At 43.1% G+C, this 22,038-nt stretch overlaps 1 protein-coding gene across 1 annotated transcript; it reads left to right on the plus strand.

The window, feature by feature from the left end:
- The first annotated feature begins 178 nt into the window (after positions 1 to 178).
- LOC108183688 (uncharacterized) lies at positions 179 to 15,787 on the plus strand. Its single transcript, XM_087249653.2, has 3 exons — positions 179 to 224; positions 932 to 1,083; positions 14,020 to 15,787. The coding sequence occupies exons 2-3, from the start codon at positions 999 to 1,001 to the stop codon at positions 14,814 to 14,816; spliced, it is 882 nt and encodes a 293-aa protein (XP_087105779.2). The 5' UTR covers positions 179 to 224; positions 932 to 998; the 3' UTR covers positions 14,817 to 15,787.
- The last annotated feature ends 6,251 nt before the right edge of the window (positions 15,788 to 22,038 follow it).

The following is a 22,038-nucleotide window of genomic DNA, read 5'->3' on the forward strand; positions in this document are numbered from 1 at the left end:
TCTGTGCCTGTATGTGTGTGTGTGTGTGTGTGTGTGCGTGTGTGTGTGTGTGAGAGAGAGAGAGAGAGCAGTTATAGTTGAAAGTGTAAAACGAGGGTGAAATGTATTAATATAACTGCTACATTGTGGAAAAGAAAACGAAACAAAAAAAGACTTTTATTTTGGCGTGACGTGTGACGTCATAAGGCTGCGCCACCCCAGCGCTAGGATTCAGCTGGAGAAAGGTTTGTGTTTTACATGAAAATAAAGCGATTGATTAAAGTTTCAGGCTTTTTTACCCGATGATAAATTATGAACCTGTTGTTGACAATATTATTTAACTCTTTATACAACGTAGTGCTATTTTATTCAGAGTACTGGGCTATTGTTTGAATAAGTTAACAGAAATGTGTGTAATAAGTGTTTTAATTTATTAAATAGCATAATGTCATTCCATTCAAAGTATACAAGAAATGGAGTACTAGTTTTAATCAGGTCATTGTTTCTTACTCAGACTTACTCTTTTACCTGATTTATATTTGTTAATTACTCTCATATAAAGAAACTGTTGAAGCAAGTGTTAAAGAGAAGTTATTATAGAGGTAAAGTTGTTTTTATATTCGCACATTCGTTCATTTAGAAGTCTCTATATTGTTTACCATGTTACTTTGAATATTCGATTGGAATTAGCATGCAAATATGACTTGAAAACAGCATTAACACTGTTTATTTGACTGTGAACAATGCTTTACTTTGATAGTCATTTGCTGCTAATATGATTTTACTGTTTAGAGTTTGCAAATAATACTTTTATGAAATTATATTATTAAGAGGAAAGTCTGAATGTGTGAATATAAAACCAACTTTACTTCTATGAAGTTATTTTGTTTCTTTTCATTGTTTTATTTATTTTAAACAGGACTTTTTTTATTGTTTTGTTCATTTTAAACAGAATAAGGTGTCCAAACACAGAGAAAAACTCCTGCTAAAGCGACTGATCTCCACACTGTTATATAAAGATGGCGTTTATTAAAGAGGAGAGTGAAGACCTGAAGATTGAAGAAACATTCAGAGTCAAACAGGAAGATCTGGTGGAACAAACAGGTTGGTTTTCTTACTGATATTTTTTTAATAATAAGAATACAATATTAAATCCATCTTGCAGCCCTGAGTGTGCTGCCTAGTTCTCCTAAATGCACATAAGCACTCATTGAAAGAGGAATGAGTTTGTTTCTTGTTACTTGTTCTCATGTTTTTTGTCAATATTTTTTTATGTATTATTAGTCTCTCATTTTCTCAACCTTCTTAAGGTTATTGCTTTTCTAGTTCTCCTACTGTTTTTAAAGAGTCCTTGAGCGCTGACTCTATATAAAATAAATAAAAACAATAAATTAAAAAAGTTTAACTGAGCTGACGATATTTGACCTACAGTATTCTAATAGAAGATATCTGCTATTACAGTGATAGTGTTGGCTTAGTACTTTGTACTTATATGTCACTGTGATCACAGTTCCCTTTTTTATCAACTTTATGGGTTTAAACTTGTTTCTAGTCGTTGTTACTAGTTCTCACAGATTGTATTTGAGTTAGAATTACATTATTATTATAATAACTTATTACCAGGGCTATAGTGTTTAAACAGGGTCTCCACGGGGTCTTAAAATGTTGTAAATTCCAAAATCCAAATTTTAGGCCTTAAAAAGTCTTAAATTTACTGAAATATTGTGTTGTAGGTCTTAAACCTTTTTTAAACAAGTCTTCATTTTCATTTGTTCATGTTTTGCTACCCAATCTGGCCAAAACCCATACAATCACTAACAATCCATCTCAATAAAATCTTAAACTTTTCATTCAATAAGGTCATTTTAACTCTATTTATCAAAATGGTTCAATAATTAAACTTGGTGAAACCTGCAGAAACCCTGGTTTAAAATACGTCAAAAAACGTGGAAGCCCCCAATTTTAATTATGCTAAATGCTAAATTTGCTAAGTTTGTATTGTTTTGTTTTTGCTATTATTTTTATTATGTTTTTACTTGAACTGATTGTTCTAGCTGTCCTGTACGGTGACCTTGAGTGTCATGAAAGGCCCCTTCAAATAAAATGCATTATTATTGTCTGCAAGCATCAGTGTTTGATGAGATTAAAATAATATTTAAAAAAAAAACAAATTGAAAATGAGATAAAAAAAAAAATATATATATATATATAATATATATATATATATATATATATATATATATATATATATATATATATATATATATATATATATATATATATACACACACACACACACACACACACAACAGTTCTGTCTGGTTTTCAAATCTGATTGGCTGATAGCCGTGCAATATTCTGCAATATCAGAACTCCTACAGCCTCTTTACCCTTTGTGTATTATTCTGCCCACATACAGCCAGCAAAAAGCAGACAATACAGATCTAAAGTTTAAAAGATGCTTGCTCAACTGTTTAACTGTCAGCTTATGATTTGAATCCGGAAGAAAGTAGTTCCTCATACAAAAGGGTTTTTGAGACTCTCCATGTTTGATTTTGTTTTTATATACACAATTATGCCGTCAAACTGTTGTATAAACGCAATATCACAATCATAGCAGTGTGATATGGCTGTATATCGGCACTGGTGGGGGCACTAAGGCACTCGGCCTGCACCCTCGTGCCAACGCACGCCTCCCACCAGTGCCGATATACAGCCATATCGCACTGCTACTCGTGTGATATTGCTCATATATATTGTTATAGCAACCTATGTGACCGCTTTGGGAAATAACCATCATTGTAGACATCACAGGATGACTGATTGTGAAGGAACGTGTAGTCTGGCACATTTGCTACCCACGACAAATCAAGATTTAATAAAAAAAAATTTAAATTGCATGATCTGACGTAGTGACTTTCATAAACGACAGTAAAAATCATGTGATCTGACCGGGGCTTTAGCTGTTGTATTGGAGTCAAAAGAATATATAAAGTAGAATGTTCTTTTAACAGAAACTATATGTTTAAGTTTGTCCTTTTGCAAAATGTTTGTCATTTCTTTTCTGCAAATTAGATTTTTTTTAAATCTGCTTGATTCGGTTAAAACCAAAAGCAGCATTTGTCAATTGGTGTTTTTCTCCATAAGACACACCTTTGACTGTTTTATTTTATGTGTATAGTCTTTAATGTGCTTTTAAATAATTTTATTCTTTTCAAAGCAGCACACAGACGCAAATTTATCCTTGAAAATGTGGCATGAAAGCAATGCACGTGCAATCAATTCCTTTGCTTACATTTTTAAAACAAAAGACAAGATAATTTAATTACTTTCAATGTGCTAAATATTTGTTAAATAATTATTTAAAAAAAGCTTATACACTTATTTAAACTGTAAAACTGTCAGCGCCAAAAGCCTAGTGGTTAGTGCATCGACAAATAGCACCAAGGTGCTCACGGCGACCGAGTTCGATTCCTGGCTTGTGGTCCTTCGCCGATCCTTTCCCTATATCTGATCACCACACTTTCCTGTCTGTAAAATCTCCACTGTCCTATCCAAATAAAGGTGAAAACCCCTATAAATAATTATATATTAAAAAAACAAAAAACTGTAAAACTGAATAAAGTGCATGGTAATAGGAAATGAAGGAAATTAGTAAATTAATCTATTTCGTTATTTAATGCATAAAATAGGCTAGTCTTTTTATAAATTGAGGTAATTCTGAAACTTTTAATTGCATTTTCTTTTCTTATAAACAATAAAAGTTGCATCAGATTGATGAAAACTAACCTGAATACCTGCGTAAACAGGGCCACAGTGACTTTTTAGTTTTCATTGAAACAATTGGATAGTGTCTTCTGTCTACATGACTGGCAAACGCGGCAGGAAATTTCTGCAAATATTTTGTTAACAAATGTTTAGTAATGTTATTAATGCATAGAAAAATGCTAAACAGATTTGTCCTGAGATCATTAATGCCTAGTTCAGACTGCGTGATTTTAGCCCCGATTTTGGCTCGCCGACAGGTTTTGAGAAATCGCCGACAAATGCCTGAAATCACAGGCAAATCGCTGCTCGTGCACGTGAGTGACAATCACACAGTATAAACTATCAAAGACGCGTTCTGAGAGAATCGCCGATGAGTCGCTGATGCCCGCAAGATATTTGGCATGCTAAATATCTGGGGCTGTCAGCGATTCAAATCATGCTGTGTGATTTGAGTTTTGACTGAAAATAACATCAGCGATCGCCTACAGCCAATGAGAGAGCAGCTTTCACTTGTATGTGCGTGTGTGTATACCTGCTGCAGGCCAGCGGGAGGCTGGGGGAGAAGTTAAAAGCGCTCTTTTTCGGTTTATTTCAACCCACAAAATGGAGGAAAAACTAATGGAGGTTTGACAGGACTCAGGAGCAACCGTGTCTGTTTGACGTTTCATACAGAAAAAAATTAGTTTATTGGCAACGTTGAGGAGAAATGGCTAATTCCCTTTAAACCCAGGTGAGCAAATATGTACATTTTCTACCCCTGATAGTCATGCAGTGTGAAAACATCTGTGACAAGACTACTTTAAAAATCATGCAGTCTGAACTCGGCATAACCTACTGATGACAGCCACTTTGAGATGGTTTTTAAGGTGGTTAATGAGATTTGTTGTGTTATCTTGGGAAGTTTGGACTGAACAGGAGCAAAGGCTACCTGATCAACATTACGTTCCTCGGAAAAAAAAAAAAAAAAACACTTGCAATCTAGACACAGTCACCTCATGCTTATGTTGCAGTACAATTCGTAGACTCCACTTATTAAAATAACGGTTTGGTGTTTATACTGTAAAATCGTGAAGATATATAATCATTGGTTGTGGGCCACAAATATCGTTATTGTGATAGTAATATGATTAATCGTGCAGCCCTACACTCTTTCATTATGTTCCTGGCTGTTTTTAACCCATTAACTTCTATTATAACCACATTTTTAACCACAAAACCATGACACCAAATAATCATGGATTCTAGATTGTTGGTGTTTTCCCTGTTGGGAAGAGGTCAAATGTGACATTTTTACTGTTGATCATCAGTTGGCAGCATTCACCCTTTAAATAGGCCTGTTCAAAAAGTTTCTGTCTTTCATATGGAGTTCAGGGGAGTAAAACAGCAGATTATAGTGTGCATGCATAAATATACTTTGTAGGGGGACCAACAGTTTTGTCTCAAAATTCAGATCAAGAAGAGCAGGAGTCAGAGTTTCAATTAAAAGAAAGTTTACTGTAGATAGTTTGGAGTTTTATAAGCAGAGACCAGCTTCAACACTCGCAAAAAGTTTGTAGACCGCCCAACATACAATCTCAGAATAACAACAATTAGACCCTTACATAAGGGGGTTGAACACCGCGTGTACACATTTTTATGCATCTTCTCCTCATAATGCCAAAAAGAACTTGAATTACACTTTTGGTTTTGATCGTACAGATCAGATCAATACATCAATCGAATCTGTTAAGTGTCTAGTTTTTATTGTGTACATTCACAATGACAACAAACTTGTGTGCTTTTGCAAAATAAGGATAATTAACAGTGTAGGCATACTCTCTTTTCTCTCTCCGTGTACTGTTTTTACAGGCTGTGTTATTACAATCATTGTAAGAGACGCACGCAACATGTAGACTGTGGTCAGAAAAAACACGGCATTAAAATGAACAGAAACTCTGCAAATACTCAACAAAGAGTCAGGTGAGGAGACAGCCGACTGTAGACTTTCAAGCAGAGCGCACATTCAGCGATGACAGTCCTAGAGCCAATGCAGAGGGGGATAGAGACCCACACGCCTGGTGCAGCGGTTCATAAGCGGGCGAAGGCAGTGTACACTTTTGCGTCATGACTTTGGTGGACATCTATTTCTTAAAGGGGAAGAACACAGGTGAGCAGGGTAGGTGGGGTGGGGGTCAGCCGGGAGCCAGCGAGGATAAACCCAGGGGGTGGGCGGCATTGCGGGTGGACGGACGGGATGCTAACGCACACACTCGGGCAGGAGGAGAATCAAAGCCTACACCAGCTCGTTCACTACGCTGCCGCCGGGGGCTCGATTCACCACGCCGGGTGACTCGACCGAACTCACCAAGCATCCCCCAGCCCTCGCAGGGCATGGGGCGGGGGCACGGGCCAAGTATCGGCGGAGAGGAAACGGAGTCCAGGGGGGCGGGCTGAGCGGCAGACAAGCTCTGGATCAAAGTCAGACGGGCCATCTGGGTCCTCACCCACGGATCGAGGCAGGAAGGGGGGGCGCTGTGTGCGGAGGGACACCCCCACGGCTTCCTGAAAGAACGCCCAGGACGAGGAGAAAACTACCACACCCATAGAGGCCGACCCATTGGTGCTTTGGGGGGCCTGGGTGGGGGCCTAACCCCTGGGGCATCACACAAGCTCCTATCGATCAGTAACGGAGGGGTCCGACGGCAAAACTGTCAAAGAAAAAGTCCGTGATTCATTGCCTTCACCGAAAACCCGATGGCAGGTCAGAAAATGTTGGTATCGGGCAAATACCTTCAGGCGCGGGACGTCCCGACAAGCAGGCCGGGAAGGGTGGTCTGCCGTCGGGCATGACTTGGTGGACTCGGGCCTGGGTCTAATCAACGCCCCCAGTGAGCGTCAGGCCACACGTATCCCTGTTGGACCTCTATCGCTCCAGATGCGTAAACGGTGCCGCTGGTGAACCACTGATGGAGCCACTGACCTCCGGGGGCCTTGTGTCACGCGCTGTATGCTCAGGGAGCCCACACGCTCTCCGGCCAGCCAAGTTCCACTCTGGGCCTGGAGCCACTTACCTCCGGGGGCCTTGTGTCACGTGCTGTTTGCCCAGGGAGCCCCCACTCTCCGGGACAAGCGCCGGTCCCAAAGGACCCTCTGGATTTGGCGCCTGATCACCAGCAGTGCCCGGGCACCCCACTATTAGGCCCGGGGACAATAACTTCTCCAAAACGCACGGGCAAGACAGACGTGCCACTGGTGACCCAACTGGCCAAGACGTACCGCTGGTGGCCCAAATGGTCTTTGAGTTTGTGAATGGGGCACCACCGGCCTTTGGGTTGTTGATGGGGCACCAGGGGCACGTAGTTCTAGCCTCAGGGAATAAAGAAATCCTGTGTTTACCACGGGGAGACGGATGGTCTCTCGTGGCTTGACAGCTCAGCCATGGGGCCCCCTGCCCCTCCGGGACGCGCACACGATGGCCTGCGGGGAAACGGACGCCTTGGCGCGGGTTGACAGCTCAGCTGTATCCCCCTGCCTCTCCGAGGCGCGCGCGGGGCGACCTGCGGGGAAACGGACGCTCTCTCGCGGCTTGACAGCTCAGCCATTGGGGCCCCCTGCCCCTCCGGGACGCGTGCGGTGGCCTGCGGGGAAACGGACGCCTTGGCGTGGGTTGACAGCTCAGCTGCGTCCCCCTGCCTCTCCGAGGCGCGCGCGCGGCGACCTGCGGAAATACGGACGCTCTCTCGCGGCTTGACAGCTCAGCCATGGGACCCATGACTCCCATGGGGTTCAGCGCACCGGCCTTGCCCGGGTTCGGTCGCGCCTTCTGGGGCAACAGGCCTGCTCTTAGACCCCGGTTTCCTTCAACTGCTAAACCCAAAATTGCACTAAGTGTCATTTTCTTCGCCTTCACCAAACCCGGAAGTCACGCACGCACCTCCAGACGCCGAGAAAGGTGGTCTCTCCACGGGCATGGCTTGGTGGGCTCTCCCCTGGGTCTAATCAACCCCCCCGGTGAGCGCACTTAGGTTCCCGCAGATGCGTGAACGGTGTCGCTGGTGGACCACTGGCCTCCAAGGCCTCACTTAACGCGCTTTCTGCCCAGGGACACCCCCACTCTTCCCGGGCAAGCACTGGTCCCCAAAGACAGTACGTTGGGGAGGCCATCCGCTACCCAATGGGGGAGAAAAGATGGCAAGATTACATATGGACTAGCCCTAAGAAGGGGGAGTGCGCATAAAGAAGGTGGTTAGCAGAGAGGGAAGACACGGGTCCACCCGAGAGGGGGGACTGAACTGTGGCGAAATAAGCATCTGGGATCACCTAGTGGGGATCACGCATAGCAGGCACCTATACCCAAAACGCGGGCTGACCAACGGGCAGGCCTACAACGTAGTGGGCCAGCAAGTGACTCCTCCGCTGAGTCAGTGCTGGGGGCCATGGAGGAATCTGCAGGGCTCACTTGACGAGGAACTTACTGACAGATAAGAAGGCGCACATATCTCCGTGTTAGGGAAAATGGCGCCGCAAGCGTGTTACAACACCCTACCGAGTTGTTTCCTCAATCACCAAAGGGTTACCTAATACCCTTGAGGAAACCGGCTCCACTCGCAGATTGTAAAACCTAGCAAATGTGTTGGGTGTCTCCCAGCCCACAGCTCTACAGGTGTCTGTTAGAGAGGCGCCGCGTTCGCGCGCCCAAGAGGATGCAACGCTCCGAGGGACACGGCTCACCTCTGCTCGAATAAGCAAGTGAAATGGCCTCCACAATCCAGTGGGATAATCCTTGTTTCAATACGGCACTTCCCTGCTGCCGACCGCCATAACAGACAAAGAGCTGCTCAGATGATCTAAAGTACTGAGTACAGTCCACATAGATGCGCAGAGCGCGAAAGGGCTGGGTCTGCCTCCTTCGGGGGCAGCGCTTGCAGGTTTACTACCTGATCTCTAAAGGGAGTGGTAGGAATCTTGGGCACATAACCCGGGCGGGGTCTCAGGATAACGTGAGAGTAATCCGGCCCGAATTCCAGGCACGAGTCACTGACCGAGTTGAATTAATTCGCCTAGCACCTCTGAGGAACCGGATGATGAGGTTATGCTTTCCCACGGTGCCGCCAGCTACCGCATCATGATGAGCAGAGATGGCAGCCACGTAAACCTTGAGAGTGGAGGGCGACAGCCTGCTCTCCAGCTTCTCTTAAAGGAAAGAGAGCACAACACTGATCTGGCAGGTTCGGGGGTCTTCTCTGCGAGAGACACCATTCAGTGAATAGACTCCACTTCAGGGCGTAGGCACGCCTCGTGGAGGGGGCTCTAGCCTGAGTGATGGTATCAACCACCGCACTTGGTAGGTAAGTCTTCCTCGCGTCTAAGGACCACACGTGGAGGTTCCAGAGATCAGGCGAGGGTGCCAGATGTTGCCCTGTTCCTGAGAGAGTAGGTCCTCTCTCAAAGGGATCCGCCAGGGGAGGGCCGTTGCGAGGAGGGAGAGCTCTGATATCTTGGTCCGGTTGGGCCAGAGGGGCGCAACTAGCAGAACCTGTTCCTCGTCCTCCCTGACCTTGCACAGTAACTGCGCGAGCAGGCTGGGGGAAACCCATACTTGCGCATGACCAGAGGCCAGCTGTGGGCCAGTGCATACGTGCAGAGAGAGCCCTCGGTCAGGGAAAAGAACAACTGGCAATGAGCGTAGACCGTGACCCACCGCTCTTTTTGGGCACGATGAAGTACGGGCTGTAAAACCCACTCTCCATCTCGGCTGGAGGGACTGGCTCGATTGCACCCTTTGCCAGGAGGGCAGCAATCTCCTCTTGCAAGACAGGGTGGACAGGTGGCTGACCCTGGTGAAAAACACACCCGTGAACTTGGGGGGCCGTTTCGCGAACTGGATCACATAACCGAGTCTGATTGTGCGTATGAGCCACCACGAGGGGCTGGCCCGCACTAACCAGGCAGGCAGAGCCCCCGCTAATGGAGTCATCGTTACAATCGCTGACGTACCAGCGGTGGGGCAGCACGGAGTGGGTGTCCTGATCCGGGCAGCGCGAGGGTCCCACGGAAAAGCTGGAGGAAAGCGATTCGCTCTGGCTCCACACAACTCCGGAGGGGGGCTCGAGGGTTGGAGAAAAGGAGACCGTCGCCCCAGCGCTAGTGAGCCACTGGCGAAGCACGTAGAACCTGTGAGCTGGAAGGCAGCGTGTCCCAGACTGACAAGGTTCATGCTGTCACATCCGGGGAAGGGGAAAAGTGCTCTTCCATTGATGTTTTCATGGCACTGAAACGTACCGTTGGAATAGGGGCCCCGCCCCCCAACTGCGGGGAAAGAGCAAGTTTCCTCTTCTCCGGATGGCCTGTCTCAGGGACGCTTCGCGGTCCGTTTACCGGACTTAACAGCACCCTGGGCAGGGGGGGGGGCTGCTGGCTTTCGAGGTGCTTGACACGACCGCTTCGTCGGAGCCACTTCGCTCCTTGGCGAGGAGCAGCGGAGGTGGATGGCTCTGTGGGTGGAGCGGGCTTACGGTCCCGCGGATAGATGACATTGCCCATCGCATCCGACTGCTCTCTCACCGCCTTGAATTCCTGGGTGAACTCACCGACTGTGTCGCCGAACAGGCCAGCCTGGGATATGGGCGAGTCAAGAAAGTGAACTTTGTCGACATCGCGCATATCGGCCAGGTTTAGCCAGAGGTGGTGTTCCTGGATCATTAGTGTGGACATCGTCCTCCCCAGCGCACACGTGGCGGACTTAGTAGTCCTAAGAGCATAGTCGGTCGCGGTGCGCAGCTCGTGTAACAAGCCTGGGTTAAATCCGCCCTCGTGCAGCTCGGATAGCGCCTGCGCTTGGTAGCGCTGGTAGGTGGCCATCGTATGCAAGGCGGAAGCAGCCTGGCCCGCAGCCTTGTAAGCTCTGGCTCCGAGGGAGGCAGATAACCTACAGGCTTTGGACGGGAGATGGGGTGGACCCCACCAAGTAGGGGTGCCACGCGGGCAAAGATTGACCGCGATAGCGCGCTCCATTGACGGGATCGCCTCATACCCCCTGGCAGCTCCACCGTCAAGGCCGGTGAGTGCGGAGGGGCACGCAGCGCGGGCAGAGAAAGGTGCCCTCCAAGACTGCGTGAGCCTACTGTGCACCTCCGGGAAGAAGGGGACGAGAGGCTTAGAAGGCTTTACCTTCTGTTCCTCTACATAACACCATCTAGTCGGTCCGGCCACGGAGCTGGGGGATGAACCATCTCTAACCCCACGGCCGAAGCAGCCAGGGAAAGCACGGCTAACATGTCCGCTTCAGGATCCGTCTTGACGGCGCCCGCCTGCCCAAAGGGGGTGAGCGGGTCTGGATCTTCGTCGGACAGTGTAAGCCCACCCTCCGATTGCCGCAGAGGACATCTGATCTCTGCTGTCAGCGAGCTTGAGTGCTACCATCTGATTAGACGGATCACTCCCAGTGCACGAAGCTTGGATGGAGCGCTTGGAGGAGCGGTAGGCCGCAAGCCCTTGGGCGGCGAATTATCTCCCGCTGAGACCCTCAGATCTGCCCAAGTGCCCGCTGCAGAGCAGGAGGCAACTGGGGTGGTTCGCTCTCGGACGAAAGCTAGCTGCGATTTTAGCTGCGCAACGGTCATGGCATCGCAGTGACGACATGAACCGCCTGCGAGCACCACATTAACATGCTGGACCCCCAAACATGTAATGCAGTGATCGTGTCCATCATCTGGAGCCAGGAAACCCCCGCAACCAGAAACGAACAGTTGGAGCGCCATCCTGAAAAGGACGTGCTGCACGACTGTGTTGCTCTTTTAGGAAAAATGCAACTATACGCACCGCTCTTGGAGGACCGGACCCAAAGAACGCCTGGCAAGGGAGAATCCCAGCTCGACCGTCTGCCGCCGCGTATACACACTTTGGACCGGGAGACACTTGTTCGCTCGGAAGTCGCTGTAGACAGCAAGAGGAACCCTCATCGACTCGATCAGAAAAGTCTCTGAAGCGAAAAGGATGGCGTCTGCTTGCTCCATGTGTGCTTATATGCTGGGTTAATTGGCAATGATGCACACCTGCGCAAGCTTACGCTGCCAATTCATTGGCATTCATTGGCCCGTTCAATACTCTTTAAGACAAGCGGCTTCTGAACCGAATCCTCCCAATTTGTGGATTTTCCTTAAATCAAATCCACTAATAGCATTGGAGTTCCCCACCCGAAGGAGAACTGTGTTCTCTGAACTCCTGTCAAGCGGTGGACTTCTACATTCTGATTGCTTGCCGCCGAACCACGTCATAGCTCATTACCATAAAGCTGACTTGATTTCAACTCTCCTCGACGCCCACACGGCAAAGACGTGCCACTCCTCGCTGCTTATCGCCGCCGGCTCTCATTGAATATAAATGACTTCCGGTTACATTGACACTCTTGCCGCTTTCGGTGTGAACGTACAGTTAGTCACATACCTGTCTGATGGCTCATTATTAGGCCCACACAGAATCTGCGCACGCAGAATTACGCCGATTTTTCCGCAGAAATCTGCAGATTTTTAGCCCATCATTAATTGTTTATTTGCTTGAGTAAATGTGTGAAAATCTATATTTATTCAGCTTTTAAATTAAAACAGTAATATTATTGACTAATATAAAAATGTTCATTTGATTTATATACAATGCATTTTAAAATAAAAAAAGAAATCCGCAGATTTTTACCAAAATTCTCTGCAGAAATAGCAAAAAACGTCCGCAGATTCCGTCTGGCCCTACTCATTATTTACGTCTTTGTCTTCTCAGATGGGAATCATTGCATTAGTAATGATAGTTCACGCCTTCTCGCATAGACCATTTTTCACCCAAAAAGTGACTTTGTCTTTTGACTTTGTACCTTTCGCGCACAAACAGCAGTATCAACAACAAAAAAACAATATAACAATATTCACAATAAAACGCAAAACCCTCAGCACTTATAACTCAAATGAAAGTGAAAGGAAAAATGCAAATAATTTCAGGGCAGCAGATTCGCCAGATTTGAAAACGGGGAAAAAATAATACTGATAATAATAGTACAAGGAGAAAACAAAACAAAATTAATAAAAGGAGAATTTGGCCAAAAAAACCCCAAAAACTTTCACTTCTTACCCACGGAGCGGAGGGGTCAAGGGATATGAGTGGAGAATGGCGAATGTGGAGGTGTGGATGTGAAGATTGAGTGCGTTGACGAACCCAGCCAATGAGTCGGCAGCTGACTCCATGCCAAGCGAGATAAATCAGTAAGTTGATTGTGTTCAGGACACAATGCGCTGAAGTCTTTGGTGATGCACTCGTTCACAGACGTCACGAGCACTTCAGTAACAAGACAGCGATCTTTGCTTCATTGCTTCAATACATACTTTCACTTTTTGTTTCTCACAGCCAGTCATTACGTTTACACTGCTCATCTCGACCCGGTGTCATTACTCGTTTCCCCGCACTGCAACAGTTCAGTCAACTTTTCTTTCTTCTGCACACCACATAATGCTGTCCTCTTTAACTCTCCTCCTCTTTCTTTATACCAGTGGTCACCAAATTTGTTCCTGAAGAGCCGGTGTCCTGCAGATTTTAGCTCCAACACTGATCAAACACACCTGAACAAGCTAATCAAGGTTTTACTAGGTATACTTGAAACATCCAAGCAGGTGTGTTGAGGCAAGATAGAGCTAAACCCTGCAGGGAAACCGGCCCTCCAGGAACAGGATTGTTGACCCCTGCTTTATACTCTCACCCATTTGCTTTTTGCCGTCCCATGGGTAAAGACCAATTAAACAATGTTGACTGTCGTCACAGAAAACGCCAACAATAACTAATGCATGATTATATGCTGTCATAGCTTTGCAATAAAAAAATGTTGTTATAATAGAGGCCAATTGAGAAAAAAACAGCCATGAATATAACTAAAATGGAGTAAATTTGCCCAGAGTGTATTGAGGTTTTATTTATTTTTTATTTCAAAGCATTTTTTCCAGAATATGTCAAAATAAGATGTCCCCAAATACCAATTTGTTTGCTGAAACACAGAGAAAGTTTCAATTTACTATTATTTCTGTTGAGCAGCTTTGAAACAAGTTACATCGTAAAAGCACTAGATAAATAAAGGTGAATGGAATCTGCTTAAATGTGTACACGTTAATGGACCAAACTAAGTATGATCTGATTCATTTTACATTTAACATGCATCAAAATTACAGTGTGTGTAGCCAATGTGTCTTTACACGTTTCAGCTTTTGATGAGAGATTTTGAGACTTAATGAAAAATAATGTTTTATTTATTTATTTCAGACCTAACTGAAGAGAATAAGGGGAGTAAAGAGGAGGAACATCGTGTCAAAATTGAGGAAAAAACTAATTTACAGGCTGATGGTATTTTAAAAAGGAGAGACAAGAATTGTTTTACCTGCACTCAGTGTGGAAAGAGTTCGGCAAGCCAAAGCAAACTTAAGATTCACATTAGGATCCACACTGGAGAGAAACCATTCACATGCACTCAGTGTAGGAAGAGTTTCAGCCAATCATCACACCTTAATCCACACATGATGATTCACACTGGAGAGAAACCATTCACATGCACTCAGTGTGGGAAGAGTTTTAACTGCTTAGCACACCTTAATAAACACATGAGGATCCACACTGGAGAGAAACCATTTATATGCACTCAGTGTGGAAAGAGTTTCAGCCTATCATCAAACTTTAATCAACACATGAGGATCCACACTGGAGAGAAACCATTCACATGCACTCAGTGTGGGAAGAGTTTCAGCCAATCATCATCCCTTAATCATCACATGAGGATCCACACTGGAGAGAAACCATTCACTTGCACTCAGTGTGGGAAGAGTTTTAACTGCTCATCAGACCTTAATAGACACATGAGAATCCACACTGGAGAGAAACCATTCACATGCACTCAGTGTGGGAAGAGTTTTAACTGCTCATCAGACCTTAATAGACACATGAGAATCCACACTGGAGAGAAACCATTCACATGCACTCAATGCGGGAAGAGTTTCAGCCAATCATCAACCCTTAATTACCACATGAGGATCCACACTGGAGAGAAACCCTTCACTTGCACTTAAGCCGTGGTCACGCTGGAGTTTTCTCCCCATAGACTTCTATTTATACGCACGAGAATGCGTCAGACCGGAAATGCAAGTTTGTGCATCAAGTTTCGCAGTTCACTGCGTTGCAAAGTTCAAGCTTGGTGAACTCTGACCTTCAAAATCGCATCACTTGACTGTGAGACCAATCGAAGATCAAAACATGACCTCTCTGGACAGAAATGTAAAATATGGACCAATAGCTCACTTTCTTAATGCCTAATAAACTAATTACCAGGGCTATTGTGTTTAAACAGGGCTTCCGCTGGGTATTAAAATGTCTTAAATTCCAAAATCAAAACTTTAGGCCTCAAAAAAAACTTAAATTTACTGAAATATTGTGCTGTATGTCTTAAATCTTTTTAAACAAGTCGTCATTTTCCTTTGTTCATGTTTTGTTACTAAATCTGGTCAAAACTTATACAATCACCAACAAGACATTTTAACTCTGTTTATCATAATGATAAGGACTGCTGAGGATATCGACCTGGACAGATTGTTGTGCATAGATTTAGTTTAATATAGTTTTTAAAACTTTTAAAACATTTGTTAATTTGTTTTTTTATTTTAAAGAAAGTTTATTTTGGGAAAAATGTGTGTGGATCCAAGTAGAGCTCTCTTGTTTTTACACAATATTTATGATCTTTTGCTAAGAAATATAAAAAATATTTTAATGTTATTATTACTATTGATTTATTATTGTATTATTAAATATTTTATATTAAAATATTTTTTGTTTGAACAAATAAAAATCTTTTTCATCTGGGCCAATTGAAAAATTCCTTAGTCTAAAATTTCATTCATAATGGTCTTAAAAAGTCTTACATTTAACTTGGTGACACCTGTAGAAACCCTGATTTAAAGTATGTCAAAAAAACGTGGATGCCCTTAATTTTAAATATGCTGAATGAAATGGACACCAAAATAATAAATTATTATAAAACATTGTACAGTTTTCTAAACTATATGATGTTGTGGGACGATGTGAGACAAAACTAATTAAAGTGAAACAATAACGTTTATCATTGCACTGACTACAACTGGCCAACAAACTAGTCTAAAAAAGACTTTTGCTGCTTAGGAAATGGATTACAACATGCTGATGATGTGCAAACATTTGAGTGTAAAATTCATCAGTATTGACCATATTCTTCACATACCAGCAGGTGCCGCTATTGGAATCTTTTTGCTTTTTAAAGAATACATTTTTAGATCCTAAAAACAGCGCTAATATAATAAGCCAAAACTGACATGCATTTATTAATAATAATATAACAATTAATTAATCATTTATTAATAATATAATACACCTTTAGTAAATGTGCTTGTGCATTTTTTTGTTTATTTGTTAATGTTATCTCTCAGATGAAAAGAGAACAGAATATTTGTACTCAAGTTATAATACACTGCTAAAATAATACAAGTTTTAGTAAATTATACTAATATTTTACAAATTACTCTTTAAAAAACTACTCTGAGTACTAGTTAATTACTTTTGAAAAAAAAACATGTTTTTCATTATGGCCCTTTATTAATTATACAATTATTTTAATTGTTTAATTGTTTAAATCATAGGCTACATATAGGTATTTGCATTAACAAAGTATGGTCTATTTTTTTCCGTACACGACAATGAATCATTTTCAATAGCACTGGCAAAACTACCACATACTTTTAAGGCCATAGAGACACTTTTTGTCCATTTTAAAACAATACTTTCAAGCTTTTAAATGTTTAAAGTATATGATGAAAATATTTAAACTTGGGGTTTTATTTACATATTTTACACTGTTTTTCTTATTTGCTTGTTGTCAATACAATATTTTATTTTACTCTTGATCCTAAACTGAAATAATTTTACAAAAAAGACAAGAACACTGTCAGTAATAAAATAACAAAACTAATTACTTGGTTTCTGACAACACTACATTTCTCAAGGCAGTGCTTTAATAATGTTTATTTTGATAAATGTAACAGATTGCTTTGACCTGTAATGCCTGTACAAATTGTTGATGCTTTAAGACAGATCAGAATACCCCTATTATGTATAAATCACATAAATACCTCATCCAGAAACATTTCTAGCATAATTCTTTTGCCGTAAAGAAATAAAAAGTTCCACCTTTGTGAAAAGTTATGGTAGGCTAAGTTTCACGTCACAATACAGACAAGTAAGTGCGTTAGCATTGTCACCGGTCATGCATCAATCTAATTCTAAATACTTGATAGTTTTTACCTAAGTTTAGTCGAGGAGCAAAGATAAATAATTTCTACTTCTGAGAGATCACAATTGTATATAGTCTGAGCACACACACGCGATGATGAGATCATGAGAGGACTTGCAGTTCATTTGAAAAAGCCTATTTTAGGGCTCGGATATCCAGTTTTGGCGATTAACTACATGACTGCACTCTCGTGTTAAAATAAAGCACTTGCGACATTTGCAGAAATGAATAATTGCGCATTACCTGCAGCTCGCGCCGACACTCTTAGAGGCTACTTACACTATGCTATCCGAACCGTGCCCAGGCCTGTTTGCCTGATCGTTTGAGAAGTGTGAGTGCGCTGAATCGGGCTCAGGCACAGTTCACTTGGGCTTTGGCGCGGTACGCTTGTGTGTGAGTGCAAAACACACCTAAGCCAGAAACTGAAAGCAAGACGTTTCTTTTAAGGGACTTCAATGAACACAAAACTGTTGTAGTTTATTAAAGAGGCAAACTCCTCACTGCACCACAGCTGTGCCTTCAGCAAACCTCCTAATTCCTGCAGCACGTGGACTTTATGACTGTTTATGAGCGTCAGAATTGGCAGATCTGTTCGGCGAAATATTTGATTGTGTGTCACTGCATCCCAATCAACTAAAACAACATAACTAGAGAAGTCTCCACTGTACTGAGCGAGAGCACTTCTCTACTGAACAGTGCATCATCGATGTTGTAAGCGTGCCCTGGCCTGAATGGAGGACAAGCGTGCTTTGGCCTAGTTCAAAGCAACTGTACATAGTGTGAGTATGCTCTCAGATTGTATTAAACTAGGCTTCAGAAGAGTGATAGGTTAGAGGCGAGTAAACTCCGTCGGAGAGAATTCAAAATGGCAGGATGTCCGCGGCTTAATTACTCTTGTGAATAACATAGACATCTCTATAGTAAAAAAACCAAAAAGCATTATTTCAATAATGCATTTGTTTTTAAATTGTTGTTTTCTGTCACTCTAACATAGAAAGGCCTTTGTCCCGCCCTTACGTTCAACGCAAAACTAGACAAGGTTGACTGTGATTGGTCACTTTTCATGTCAGTCAAATCATTGCTTCGAAATCCTGGTATATTTTATATTGGTATATTGAGAACCACTGCTGAAGGAGATAAAATATACCCACACAGCATCGAAGGCCTGTACCTTCTCACAACAGCATCTCTGTTACAACTCCAACTCCACAATTACAGCAAAACCAAGTCATCCTTCTACCCATGAGTTCATACCACAACAGCTAATTGTATCAAGCACCCTTGGAGCTTGGTCTGGAAAAGCCATGATCAACACTAGAGCCAGCTATACCCTACTTCACCAACATTTGAGGTCAGCACTTGCTTCCCTTGATGTTCTTCATCAATGGCCCCATGGTCTCCTCTACTTTGCTAATGGTGAGACCGCTATACCTTTAGGATGGGCAAAAACAAATGTCATTCTTTACAATATGCTTTTTTCCTATTCCATTTGCTATCCTCACTTCCACAGCTCTCACTTATTCAGTGATCCTAGGATTGGATTATATATTTACCAGTGGGCTACAGATCAATGTGGCTGGTGAAAATTAAACCTGCACATCAACCCGAAACCAAGAGTATCCTTTTCAGCCTGGGCAGGCCAGCATTCCAGCAAAAACATACCTCCACCAGAAGAAAAAAAGTGCACAGAAAAAACTCAAGCCAAGCTCTTTTGTTGTTCACCTCAATTCCCCCACCACAAAGTCTATTCCAGTTACCAGATAATAGGGATGACAAGACAATAATAAAAGCATCAGTTGATCAATCTCACCTGCATCCAGAAGAAAATTGCCAGTTACGTCATCTACTTCTGCAGAATCCACAAGTATGTACCTCCCAGCTTGGAAGAACAACTGTTCTACAGCACTGCTTGTATACTGACTACCCTGTGCTGATCAGACAACGTCCATACCGTTTAAAACCAGAGAAGCAAGAGATTGTGAAAGAGCAAGTCAAAGAAATGCTAATGAATAGCCTCACAGAACCTACACACTTAGCGTGGGCCTCACGAATTGTCCTTGTCCCCAAAAAAGATAGCAGTATGAGGTTCTGTGTGGACTATCGTAAAGTGAACGCTATCACAGAAAGAGATGCCTACCCCTACCTAACATCACAGAGATACTGGAATCCCTTTCTGGTGCTGTCATCTTCTCCACCATTGATCTCAACAGTTGGTACTGGCAGGTAACTATGGAGCCTGGAAGTGAATCCAAGACTTTTGGATTTAAAAACTTTAAAATGCCCCAGCAACATTCCAGCAATTAATGGAGTCTGTCCTAGCAGAGTTGCTGGGAAAAATGTGTTTTGTGTATATTGATGACGACATCGTATACTCACCCAAAGCTTCAAAGATCTTCACCTGGTTACACAAAGCTGGTCTGATAATTAACCTGAAGAAAAGTAAATTCTGCCAACATAAATTATCATTTCTTTGACATGTGGTGAACACCCAGGCCATTCCTGCTGATTCCATTAAAGTAGAAGCGATAACATCCTACCCGGTTCCAAAAAAACATCAAAGACATTAACTCCTTGGATTGGCAGGGTGGTACCATATGTTTGTGCCAAACCTTTCTCAAATTGCAGAGCCTATGAACTCATTGAAGAAAAAAGGGTGAATTTTTCAATGGACACCTCAATGTCAACAAGCATTGAAGAAATTAAAGACTTGTCTCACCTCGCCTTCCATCCTTGGACATCCTGTTCTCCGACTCCCCTTTGTGGTTTACCAGTGATTCCGGATTAGGTGCAGTGTTGACACAACACAAGGCGCAAGGACAGGAGGAATTTATTAATATTTATAATTTGTGTAGCCATACTATAGGCCAGGGGTTTTTAAACTGTGGGGCGCCAGCGCCTGTTAAGGGGGGATCGAGAAACTGAGGTGTGCACTCGAGTAAATTATGACTTTTTTTTATGTTCACAAGAGTCAATCTGATTAGTCCCGCAGCTAACTAACAAGCACGAGGCACCTTTTGTAGTTAATGCGATCGCGTAAAACATATACAAAAAATGGACCTGTGGCTTTTCAAAATGAATGACGGTGAAGATAACACTGGTAAATCGTCTGACAAAAAAGATGACGAGTGCCCTTCTGAAGCATTAAAGCAACAGGATGACCAACCCTCCGCGTCAACGGGGATCTCCACACAGAGAGGATTAACGCTCATTACAAAAACCAAAGGCCTGTGTGCATCAAAGCAACGGAAGTATGATGAACAGTACATACAATACGATTAATAACGAACCATGTCCACAATGTGTTGTGTGTTCAGAGGTCCTTGCAAATGACAGTTTAAAACCTGTGAAACTGGTGCGTCACTTACAGAAGAAACATCCGATGTTAAAAGATAAGCCAGTCGACTTTTTTCGATGTAAAGAATAAGCATTAAGAAGACAAAAACAAACGATGACCAGTCAAACCATGCTGCCAGTAAAAGCGCTTACTGCTTCATATGCCAAATAGCCACATACATTTCCAGAGAGCCTCATATCTCCAGCTGCAAAGAACATCTGTAGAACTGTTTGGAGAGAAGTATGTAAGTAACATTGAACAAATTCCACTACCAGACAACACCATAAGCCGGCGTATAACTGATATGGCATGCGACTTCAAACGTCAGCTGATTAGAAGAATAAAGAATGGGATTTATTTTTTATTACAATTAGTTGAGTCGACAGACATATCAAACTCATCTCAACTACTTGTATTCGTCTGCTACAGTCATGAGAGAAAATTGCTTGAGGATCTACTATTTTGCTCATCAATGAAAAGACGTTTACAGGAAAAGATATTTTAGAAAAACTCAGCGGTCAACTGAATGAACTTGGTCTTTGTTGGGACAATTGTGTCGGTGTGGGCACTGATGGAGTGGGATCCATGTTAGGAAAAAATAAAGGACTCGCTGCTTTGGTTCATGAAGTAGCTCCGCATGTTTGTTTCACCCACTGTATGATTCGCAGAGAGGTCCTCACAGCAAAAACACTTCCTGCGGACTTGAACGCAGTGCTTTAAACAGCAATACAGATTGTGAATTTCATAAAGACTTGTCCCACTAAATCAAGACTGTTTGCATTGTTGTGCACAGAAATGGGGTCCGAATATGAGCCGTTGCTTTTGCACAAGGAGGTTAGATGGCTCTCCACAGGCAAAGTCCTGCAGAATATTTTTTCATTGCATGACGAACTGAGGATTGATTTTGGATCTTCCTTTAGGAGTTATTTTACTGACGCTAAGTGGCTCACAGATCTTACATACCTGTCTGACATATTTGATAGGCTTAATTCGCTTAATTTGTCCCTTCAAGGCCCGTATTCAAACCTACTAACAATGTCTGATAAAATTGTGGGCTTTGTGAAGAAACTGGAGCGATGGAGAGGACAGGTGGATGCAAGAAATCTAGACATGTTCCTGACCTTGGATGAATTTATCACAGAAAATATGTTTAACTGGGATACTATTAAAACAGAAATCAATCTCCATCTGCCATCTCTGTCTGCACATTTCAATAGGTATTTTTCTGAGCAGCATAATTGGAACCAGTACGTCTGGGTTCGTAAAGTTTACGAAGCGCTAGATTCCCTTCTGCATTTTTCTAGTGACCTGTACTTTGAAGACACTGTTCGACTCAACCACACTCAGAAGTCTGGCTGGCAGTGGATACAGAATATGCTGAACTTTCGGAACTTGAAATTGATGTACTCTTGCCTTTTGCTTCAACTTGGCTCTGCGAAGCAGCATTTTCTGTGTACGTACATCAAAAACAGACTCATGTATCACACTGAATCAGGTAAGCTACATGTTTATGATTCAGTGTAATTATTATATGCACTTTAAACGCAGCAAATAATATGGGAGTGATGTTTGCACATGCCTTATAATTTTGGCTCGCTGGACGAAAAAGAGAGGGGGCGCGAGTGAAATTGGACAAACTTGG

The sequence above is a fragment of the Danio rerio genome, chromosome 4, assembly GCF_052040795.2.
Source record: "Danio rerio strain M-AB ecotype USA chromosome 4, GRCz13ab, whole genome shotgun sequence".
Classification (NCBI taxonomy): Eukaryota; Metazoa; Chordata; class Actinopteri; order Cypriniformes; family Danionidae; genus Danio; species Danio rerio.